The 11,684-nt window shown below is 34.3% G+C and overlaps 1 protein-coding gene across 5 annotated transcripts in view; it reads right to left on the reverse strand.

Annotated features, from left to right (window-relative positions):
- Nucleotides 1-10,781, reverse strand: part of LOC144453898 (sperm-associated antigen 17-like) — a 46,973-nt gene extending 36,192 nt beyond the window's left edge. For all 5 annotated transcript variants that reach the window (XM_078145248.1, XM_078145247.1, XM_078145249.1 and 2 more), the window contains exons 1-7: nt 10,563-10,781; nt 9,318-9,458; nt 7,905-8,096; nt 3,255-3,423; nt 2,161-2,370; nt 1,104-1,285; nt 417-564 (exon numbers count right to left, since the gene is read on the reverse strand). In XM_078145248.1, the coding sequence (XP_078001374.1) occupies nt 417-564; nt 1,104-1,285; nt 2,161-2,370; nt 3,255-3,423; nt 7,905-8,096; nt 9,318-9,458; nt 10,563-10,646 (1,126 nt within the window). In that variant the 5' untranslated portion in view covers nt 10,647-10,781. The remainder of the gene's footprint in view (nt 1-416; nt 565-1,103; nt 1,286-2,160; nt 2,371-3,254; nt 3,424-7,904; nt 8,097-9,317; nt 9,459-10,562) is intronic.
- Nucleotides 10,782-11,684: the final 903 nt, after the last annotated feature.

Raw genomic sequence — 11,684 nt, forward strand, 5'->3', positions numbered from 1 at the left:
AAGTTCCCCCACCTCCCACCCCCACCCCCATCCCTACCCTAAGCTGATGTGGATTAAGTATCCTGGCTTTAAAAAAATCAAAACATGAAAAATGATCACAACATTTTTGAGGGAGTAGACATCACCATGAAAAGGGTAAGATAACTAAACTTTGGAGATAACTTTACGATACGGTAATTTTCAAATGTCATGAATCGTGAACATTTTCTTCACAAAGCAGTATGTATTTTATCACGTATAACAAGAAAAATTAAGACTTTGCGTAAATTTTGTAAACAAAACGAAAAATAGCATTATTACAGTCAAAACTGACAATGCATAAAAATGAATCAACCAGACTAGACCATCTTGTTTACGGAAGATACACCATCCATTTATGGACCATTCCATTTGATAAGTAGGGATACCAGACTTACCTGTAGGGGCCATTTGTGGGGATCCTGAAGCAATAGGGACGTGGATCAACTTCATGTTGTCCAAGTAATTATGGTATTGTCTCTTGGCATCTAACAGATCATACATCATGACTGCTATGTCTTCAAACAAGGCTGTACCAAACTCAGTCTGTGCAAATCAAGGACAGAATGGCAAAGTTGTAAACAGACTAGAAATACATGTAAATTCCTATATTGTAAATGAAGTTGACTAGGGTAATAAGTAAGATAATTTGGATGACTAAATTGCACCACACTTGAACAGTACTTACAATAATTTACAGTACTCCTGGTGAATGCTATGTAGAGTATGTCATATTCCCATCACAAGAAAGATAAAAGTTTGTATATGTTGACCACTAGGGGGCGCTATTTGACTGCTGATTTTGGCCAGAAGTGTTGCTAGAATCATTCAGTAATGTGTAATATACTTTGAAAATCATCAAATGATGATCCTTTCCAAACATATAGTAAACATAAGTATAATTGTTCTTGGTTGTGAAAAAAACACATTAACTTCGCAAACCATAACCATTACCAAATATAACACAAGTTTTTTCTTCTTTGTTTTAAAACTAGTATAATTATTTAAATATATTTGAATGTTTTAGGGAACTTAGAGTACCACACATATTTACAGTTACATAAGATAAATCTCATTTCTTGTACCTTTTTCTCATTGTCTTCCAGATTTTCTGGGATAATAGAGTCTTTGACAGTGTAACTAAGCCTTGCAACATCATGTAGTTTGGAACCAGCTTGGGCCTTGCGTAGCAGTAATTCATGGATCTCCCAAAATTTCTCCAACTCTTGCTTAGCTTTCTCAATCCTGGCTTTTTCTGCTTCTTCCTCTGTAAACAGCAAGTCAAACATTGTATTTATAATCCAGGATTTATATATATGAAGTCACTTGACAAATAATCATTACACCATACGCAAACAAAGATATTGTCATTGAACAGAAAATATGGACTATATACCCTGGTCATTATATGTCACAACAAACCATGTCTATGGTTTTGTGGTGCTCGAAATATAAGTCAAAACATTCTAAATCCCCATTATTTTCCCCAATTTTTTGTTGCTTGAAGAGGTATAATTCTATTATTACCCAATATTTCTCTTCATTCAGCTGTAGAATACTCGTGACCTAAGTATTTGTCACTACTCGTAGTGACAAAGCTCCTTAGGTCACTCATTATTTTTCCTTGGTTGAATGAAGAAAAATATTGGGGATACCTAAACATACCACATGCAAGTCAAACTGTTCATATTTAAACCAAATATATGGGATCTATTTTGTGGTTGTTCTACACTGCAGCACATGAGTTTACATGATATGTTCTATGGTACTCAAAATAAATTCAAAACATTGATACTACAGCTATCATTATCCTAAAGCTTGGTCAGATATAATTATATTACCCCCCCCCCCCCCCCCCCCCCCCCCATATAATGTTTTATTCAGTCAGGAAACACTTGTGACATATGGCTCTTGGAGTTGTTATTTTTAGACTGATGAGTGGTAGTGGCTAGTTGAAAGTCCTGGGTCAGCACTGTACGGCACCAACTGGTGTAGGCAGAATACTGAACAAACTGGCATTGAAAGTTTTGCCAATTTTACCAGATTTCCCCCTCTGTTACCAGGGGTTCCCAGACCCTAACAAAATAAACTGTGAAAAAAAAACCTGATTAAGATTGTAAAAAGTCTTTGTTGTATTTATACCTTCATTAGGTGGTAATTCTAGATCCAGTTTATCTTCCTGCACTTCCTCGTCTTCTTCCTCCTTCTTTTCAAACCTGGAATAATCCTCAGATTCCACCTTGATGATAGAGTTGATACATATACCTAAATCTGCTAGGAGAGCTAGCAACTCAGCTTGTGGAAATCCAGTGATGATAATGTAATGCTGTGGTCCATCATCAGGTTCATCATCTATATATGAAGGATGAAAAGCTGTTAGATTGGAACCCAACACACACACACATATATACCAACACTCACATACCCACACACACACACACACACATGCATGCATGCACGCACGCATGCACACACACACACACACACACACATAAATGTATGTATACATACATACATGCATACATACACAAACACACACACACATACATACATACATACATACATACATACATACATACATACATACATACATACATACATACACACACATACATACATACATACATACATACATACACACACACACATACATACATACATACACACACAGACACACACACACACACAACTTTGTTTTTATAGTGAAAGAAATGATACTGCTCAGCAGAAAGTTTGTGTCACTTTGTGAACTTTGTAAGATATGTTATTTTTGCTTTCTCATTTCGTCAAATTTGATATGCAAGGCAAAGGTTTCATTATATACACCCTTTAAAACAATGAGGCATTGTTGTGACATGACTCTAACCTTGTGAAAACACAACAATAGTACTGATATATGTGTAGGTATCTCAATTCTCGGTACCTGCAATAGCATCTTACCTCATGCTAGAGAGTCAAAATAGAACAAGACGATTGACTTACATGTATTTTCACGCACACATGTTATACATGTGTAGTGCATACAGCAAAAGTTATGGTGTCGACCAAGAAATTATATAGTCATTATTTTTATGTCAAACCTAGGTGGTAGAATTCTATTGCTGGTACCGAGAATTCTTCAGTCTAGCTGTCACAGAGTTTTTCAACACTGTCAAATATATTTACTTAAAATCAGAGGCCATTTTGGGTATCAGTACACATATTTTAGACTCTAAAGACTATTTTACCAAACCTACCAATATACTTATTTTCTTCATCTTCTTCTCCACGTTTCTTTAGTTTTGTTCCTTGTTTTGGGGCTGGAGGTTCTGGTGTTTTCTTTCCCTTTCCTTTAGTTGGTGACTTGCTCCGTGGTCTTTTCTCTTTCCCTTTGCCATCTTTGCCTTTTCCTTTACCATCAGCAGCCTACAACCATGAAGTCAACATATTTTAGATTTTCTAAATCACATGACTAACAGTCATCTCCCAATGAGACGAAAGTACTGGATTTCATCAACCAATCAGCAATGATTTTACAATATTTAGATATGTCAAAGCTGATGCAATTGGTTGTGTTATTCAATCTGAAAACTCTCCATTGATTGGTTCAGATAGAAAGTGAAATGATTTTGCAATAAGTTGTTCAATTCCAGTGCTTCATTCTCAAAGGGAACACAGACTGTAGTGTATAAACTATTTCATCTATAAAAATTAGTAAAAATCACAACACTTATTATTACAAAACACCATTGTCTAAGTGTTGTTACAGTGTAACACAAGTGTTTATGATGGCAGTATGTTTCACTGTGTCAAGTGACAAAAGTATGGCTGCAAAACAAAACAAAACAGGTCGGGAGTTGGGGGAGGGTGTAGTTTTAGTCAATCAGGTTGTCCAAACGCCAATGAGGTTAATGATGCACAAAGGTTATGAAATGAATTTTCTCTTCTTTGGTTTTTTTTTGTGACGAAAGAAACTCTAGATCAATAACAACTTTGCGTGTGAGGGATTGGGAGTGACTTAGTTGCTGTAAGGAGAAGGGATATTACAATCATTCAGTGCAGGATTTTATGTTGTTTTTGAAAACAAGGAATATGTAAAGTGTTGTATTTGGAATAAGGCAAATATGTTTTATTGTATAATATAAATGTTACTGGTTAAAAGGTACATTGGAGGGAAAAGAATACAAATTGTTCAAATAATATGGCAAGGGAAAAGATACAATTTTTTAGTTCTTTTTTTTTTCATTTTTCTTTGGATGTGGGTACAAAGGAGGGTAATTTTTTTTTAATTATTGAAATAAGAAAACTGTACCGGTAATTTTTTTTGGAATTTCATATGTGGGATATGACCTGGGTTGCAAACTGAGTATATTGTGGGGTATTAAAATTTTCCCACACAACATAATTTGATAAACTGAGAGCTGTCAGTCTTGTCCACTCAATGATAGAGGGCGCTGTTTATAATGTGCATTGCTGTTTGTCACCAACACACTCTGCTCATAAACACTTTGTTTTTTTGTCTGTGTAACATAACGTTACTTACAGTACTTAGGTCATCTCTATCCTGAAAGAAATCATACTACACAGAAAATATTACTAAACTAGGACAAAAACTGGTTAGTAGAAAAAAAACAACAACAAACGCCAATATCAGATTAGTTCAACAAACTATTAGGGATCAGTGATTATTACAAAGATATTCCTTCAGAAGTCAAAATTATGGGAAATATTTTCATTGTGGTTCAAAAACCATAATCTATTTACATTGCAGTTCAAAAACCATTATCTCTGTCTTGCAAAACAAATCATTTAACAGTTAGATGTTATTCCCCAATATTTTTCTTCTTTCAGCCAAGGAAAATACGAGTGACCTAAAGGGTCTTTATCACTAAGTATTTTCTGGCTGAATGAAGAAAAATACTGGAGAATAACATAATTTTACCAGCGCCAGTAATATCACAGAAAAATCAGGGAAAGTAATGGCAATTTTGACTGTTTTGTGTCATATTTCGAACACAGCAGAACCAGTGACGTAAACATGTGTAATTGTCATGACATAGACGCGCATTGCCATATTGTAGAATGACCAGAGTATATATTCCATATTTTTTGTTCAACTTGACTCATGCATGGTATAAAACATGTTGTGAATATGTTAAAAATTATCAAGTATGCCCTCTTCTTCCCTGTAATAGTTTGAATTGCAAGAATGATTTGAAATGGCATAACCATCCATACACCATGTATAACTGTTTTGAATATTAGCATATAGTTCAGGCTGAAAGATTCCTCGTTGTTGGCACTGTGGTACTAATACATATCCTGCCCTGGGAGTGAATAAAAGACCACTCACATTGACAAATCTAAGAAGGAACCCACACGTGTGAATCTTTCTGAATACTTTCACAATGAATATACTGCCAAGCATCAGGAATGTCTCTGGCAAATCACTGATGCCTATTTCTATATATATATTTTAAGGTAATAGTATTCAGAATATGTTTATCTGGTAGTTTTATACTACAACTAATGCATCATGTACGGCTTTTTGTTTGTTTTATTTGAATTCTGTGCATCACAAAGCATTGTTGCAAATTTTTTGATAAAAACATTACTCCCATACTAAGGTGTGGGAAACCAGGTAAAACTGACATACATGTAGTTTGCCATATATTATATTATAATTGTGGCAGGGAAAGTTGGTTTTAAAAGAAATTGAGAATGCAGGTAGATTTTATCATCTTTAATACTGTGGCTGCTCTTAAAAAAAGTATTACAGAATTTATCATACATACATATTTTATCATATACATGTATGTATATAAACTTGTATTTTATATGGATAGCACTTTTTTAGTATGAGCAAATAATTGAGAAAAAGAATTGTCATAAGTAGAAGATTTTCTACACCTGTTCTACCATTTCTAGTATCAATTCAACTAAGTCATGGTAATGCTTCAAATTGCTCCCTTCACAGATTAAAAGGAAGCAATTAAAAACATGACCACAGTGACAAATCTCTCAGTCAAAATATTGAAAATCTTCCCATGCATAGAATTCAAATAAACAATGATCCAAAAAGCCTTACTTGATACAGTGGTGATTTGGTATCAATAAATACACGTCATCGAAATCGAAATACAACCTATATAGAAATGCAATTCTATAACTCAAAACAGTGGTGGACACCAGAAAAAAAATCAAATCTTACATGCAGAGGTGAGGTACACTGTAAATTAAACAGGAGAAAAAGATAAAAAATAAAGTTGCCGTAGAAATTAACAAATAACTCCTAGATTTGGAATATTAACAGGCATGGATTACAAATCAGTAACGTTTTTTTTTTTTTAAATTAAAATTAAATTAAAAAAAGGCAAGAGAAAAGATACCTTACTGAAAGTACCACTGTTCTTGGTATTGGGCTAAAAATAGGGGGTTTAAAGTCAGAGCAGATCAGATGTGAAACATTAATGCACCAGTACACACATATATAGCAATGTTACAGAAAGGCACTTGCTCTAACTGTATGTATACACAAGTACATATATAGCAATGTTATATAGCAAGACTCTTGTGTTAAATATATGTGAAAAGCAAATACAAGCATATAATATCAATGATACTGAAACTTCGGAAAGACAACTGCATTAAGTGTATGCTGCCAAAAGCACAAATATAGCAATATTTTGAATAGTCTAGCTGTTAGACCCTTACGTTAACCTGCTTACTATACTTAACTGAAGCTCGCCACTGAGGGTGCTAGCTAGATATCTGTTGTGGTCAAAAGCACAAGTTACAAAGACAAGCACATGCACTTATGTTATTTAAAGCGTATACAAAAAGCACATATTGAGCAAAAATACCAAGATAGTTCAAGCATACAAATACAATGAATCTGATAGTCTTAGACAGTTGTCTGCATAGGTATATGTGCCATAAGTATTACAAAAGCATTTAGTTTACTGAGATATCTGTATCAAGTGTACTATGTGTCATGTCCGACATAGATGAAAATATTTGTCATTGAAGTTACATATCAGTCATTTCAACACAGAAGTATACAGAACTGACTTGAGTTTCAAATATATTGTTATCTTTTAACATTCAAGTATTAATTAGCCTGGAATCCATGCGGATTGGTTTTTTTTACATTTGTCGACTGGAAAGATGAATGTAAAAAATTCAATCTGCATGGATTCCAGGCTACTTCACATTTGATCAGAAGTCCGAAGAGACATATACAGATACATGTACTTTTGCCATTATCCCATATCACAAACTTTTTTTTTACTTTGGTCACTTGTTTTGGTATGACAGCTTGCCATTATTACCATTAAAATGACCAGTAGAAAATCTGGCAAATAATACATAGCATTATACTTTATGGCACACCTACATGTAGTACTAGTAGACACATGGACACACAACCTTATAATGCATGCAGAATATGTAACTTTTTAAAGTAACGTGTAAGCTTAGAACATGCTACCAAACAAGACATGCAGTTCTACAAAGAGAGAAGAAGCCAGGGGTGTGTAGCCTAGAGTTCAAAGAATTGAAAGTAAAGTTTAGAATAAGCTATAGTTATCAATGTTTAGCTATATCTTAAACAGAGTTGACATTTTTGTCTGACTTTACATATGTGCTGGATTTATTAAAGACATGGTCCTACTTTACCAAATTAAAATGAGCATTTCAGCATAGCTGTTAGTGGAAATATCACAAAGTATTTAGCAAGGCAGAAGTAGTGTTTTAGTTCAACACCAAGTCTAAACATTCAAATGTAACAAAAAAACATGTCAATTTGTAAAACCCACAATTGTTACAATGTAATATAAATAAAAAACTAATGTAGATTTAAGGTTAATTTCTATCAACTATCTTTGCAAATGTTTACAGCAACTCACTTTCTTTTCGTCATCACGTCGTTTCAGATCCCTAGTTTTGATATCTAACAGTTTCCATTTCAACAGTTTGGCCAGCAGTGGCAAGGGTACGACGCCTTCCTCATCCAGATGTTTCTTGACTACTTCGCAGATTTCAAAGAACTGGGGAATGTCTTTGGGCCGCTTAGCTTTTGGATTCCCAAGCTCTTTGACCTGAAGGGAAATAAGTTATAAATAAGTATCCATTCATTGCATGATACAAATCTAGGAGTCCCATTCCTAACCCTAACCCCCCCTAGCTTGAATACAAAGGTGTATCTCCAGTCAATCCACTCGTCTACATTCTACCCTAACCCCCTAACTTGAACACAAATGTGTATCTATTTTACAGTCAGTCCATAGTTCTGTATTCTTGCTAACAGGGTTTAATACTTCAGCAAGTCCACAACTTTCATTGTTCTAAATGTTTGCCTTATGAAAACAGAACATACAATGTAAACAAGTATCTCTAATGATAGTAGACTCTCTCACAGTCCTCGAAGCTTCGCATAAATAGCTAAAAGTTGGGTTGTTTTGTATGTATCTACTGCATAATTGTACTCGTATACTAGTATCCCAGTATCCCTGTACTGTGCGCCCTCATCGATCACATAGGGCTAACCTTTTGTTGATGTGTTATGCGAAGCCTGAGAACAGTCCTCGGGCATCGTTTAACACATCAACAAAGCCATATGTGATCGATGAGGGCGCACAGTACAGGGATACTAGTACTAGGATACTAGTATACAAGTATAATTATGCAGTAAATACCGATACATACAAAACAACCCAAGTTTTAGCCATTTATGCAAAGCTCCAAGGACTGTGAGAGAGTCTATAATGATAGTAGAGACTGGGGACATATTGAAAAGATAACATTGCAATAGATTATGTTAAATTTTGTAATACTCAATTTATTATACTGTAAACCTTGATATTTTCACCTCTAGAAAATTTTATTTACAGTCGTCATCAAGAAATCAAATGCAAGTTTTTATTAACTATCAAACTGAGTCATTGTGTTCATGTACAAAAAGGCATTTTCGTAAGTATTTTCATTTTTCATTTTTGTTGTCCAGCAAAGTAAGCAAGAATAAGTCTTTAGTGAAAATTGTTTACAGGTATAACATAAGAATAATGACTAACATCATGATGGAGTGGGGGGGGGGGGGGGGGGTAAGGTTAGTTTTTGTAAAACACAGTAACATTATACACGCAAATATATACCAAAATATCATTTACAAAAACTCAAATTTTACCTCCACAGCACCTTCATGTACTTTTTCAATCCTTTCAAATAGGAAATCCACATATAATATTCTTTCCTTAAGAAAAGAAAAAAATACTTTTTTTTCTGTTGATAGTTCTTGTCTTCTAATAAACAATAAAACTTACCTCTTCATAAAGTTGCTCTTTATCTATAATGCTAAATAACTTTCTAAGACCCGCTGCCACCGTAGATGCAAGTATGTTAGTATGAGAATTATCATCTAACTGTTGACCAACCACCAGAGATATGCTAGCTTTCCATGTTTCCTGTGTCAAAAAAGTGTGAAATTTAATTAATGTGTATTCTCAAAAAAAAGTGTCTACGTCATTCACTCTGCTGTTGTCTGAAATATGAGTCAAAACAGTTAATTGCTATTACTTTCCCTAATTTTTTTTCATATTACTGGTAATGGTATAATTATAATTATTCCCAATATTTGTTTTCATCCCGCTTGAAAATACTCATGACATATTGGGTGTCGTTACTCATCTAGTGAATCATAGTGACAAAGGTCCCTCAGGTCACCCATAGTTTCCTTGGCTGTACTACCTAACTGTCATCTTGTCTTTTTTGAGATCAGCTTGTTAAATAATTCTATTTTTGCATACATTTTTTTTTCTGTCTGTTTAGCTATGGGATTTTTTGAATGTTGTTGCATTCTATCTCTTTTTCCCCATGAAATCCAGTTTAAATAATACTAATTATGAGTTGCAGATAAAGATGTAGAGTGGACATACTGCAAAAATGAATTAAAATTATTTTAAAACTTTTAATTATAGTTGCTGCTCAAATTATGAATTTAAGGTTGTAACAGTGGTATACATTACTGATGCGAAAAATAAATGTCAAAATCAGTGACGTTCCAAATTAATATTCTAGGTGTCTACTGTGTATGACTATGAATGCAATAATATTAATAATGATGCTGTGAGCTTTAAATTGCTTCAATTTCAACTTACAGCTATAGCAGATAACACCTAGTACAGACATTGGAAATATTTCATAGTCGTTATGTTACTACCCGATTTACGATTTGCATTGCAAAAAAATATAGAGTAACTAACAGCTAAATGATTCAAAGGTGTTGGTGAGCAATAACAAATTAATGATGTGAACTGAATGTATTGAGCAGTAACGGTACATGTAGTCGGTAACGTTATCGTTAATTTTAAATAACATTGCATCAATAATTTAAAACAAGGGAATATTGTGGATAATACAGTTATTTTTTATATCTTATTCGTATGATGGATTTGGACGTAGGAGTAATATACATTGCCTCAGAGGGGCAAACCATCATGATATGGAAAATGACTCCAATGTTGTTATAAATCTGAAGTGACGTGAAAACGAAAACTTTCGGGACTCACCTCCTCGAAAGCGGTTGTCAGGAGCCCGGTTTCCCAGCGCGACACGCCTGCAGATCCGCCACTCTTGGCCCGCTTAGGAGGCATTTTAGTTATTTACACTTGCCACCAGCAACTTTCCGTTAAACTAAATATCTGTGCAGATTTTCAGCAATTTCTGTCACAACACAACACGGTTATTCGCCATGTTTTGTGTTCAGGTTGCTAAGCTCACTAGTTAAGTTGTTTGCCGTTTCTTACCTCAAGGTACGCAAGGCTAGGCCGATGAGGGCGCTACAATCTGATGAAATGTTGAAGCTTCCGACGGTGATCACACACATCGCGTATCGCGTAAAACTACTAATATTCAATCATGAAGCGTATCAAATTTATTATCTTTATTTATGTAAATGAAATAGTTGGACAATTTTTCATATTTTTTTTCAATTCATATTCATACCTCTAACGATATGTACATGTATTATGCGAGTCCACACATTTCTTCGGACTAGACTCGACTATTCTTATTGATACATGAACTTTTCGGTCATATACACACTTTTGATGTTACAACAAGTACGGGTTGGTTACTTTGTTGTTGCCATGACAACAATCTAAGCACCATATTGTCGATAATTAACACATATGAATACTGCGATGGAGATGGTGGAAATCGATTTTTAAATCACGGAAATTTGTAGTCCATGTGCGATGAAAGGTAAAAATTTTAGCTGAATCGAGCGAAAGGCCTGCAAATTACGTATACTGAGTGTTTATTGTCATTTGGGTGTTTTTTAAGGCTTGAAAAGAGGGACAGAGAAAGACCTTGAGTGAACCCTTGTGTTATTGTATAGTGATGGGTACAAAAAACGTATCTAGGTATACCCCCACGAGTATCTGTTTATTTGCTGGTTTATTTAATTATTTTATTTGTCCCTATACTTGTCGTTCGTTTGCTTGTTCATTTGTCATTTATTTGATAGTTTATTTATTTATTTATATATTTGTTTGTTTTGTTTTGTTTTGTTTGTCACACGGTTCCTGGGTGCCCTGTGTTCCAGGTTGATAATAGTCTATATTCCAGGGTGATAATATTCTATGCAAAACAAAGACGTTATTAGGTATTTACGAATATTCAAAAAATAC

Source organism: Glandiceps talaboti, chromosome 3 (assembly GCF_964340395.1).
Source record: "Glandiceps talaboti chromosome 3, keGlaTala1.1, whole genome shotgun sequence".
In the NCBI taxonomy this organism is placed as follows: domain Eukaryota; kingdom Metazoa; phylum Hemichordata; class Enteropneusta; family Spengelidae; genus Glandiceps; species Glandiceps talaboti.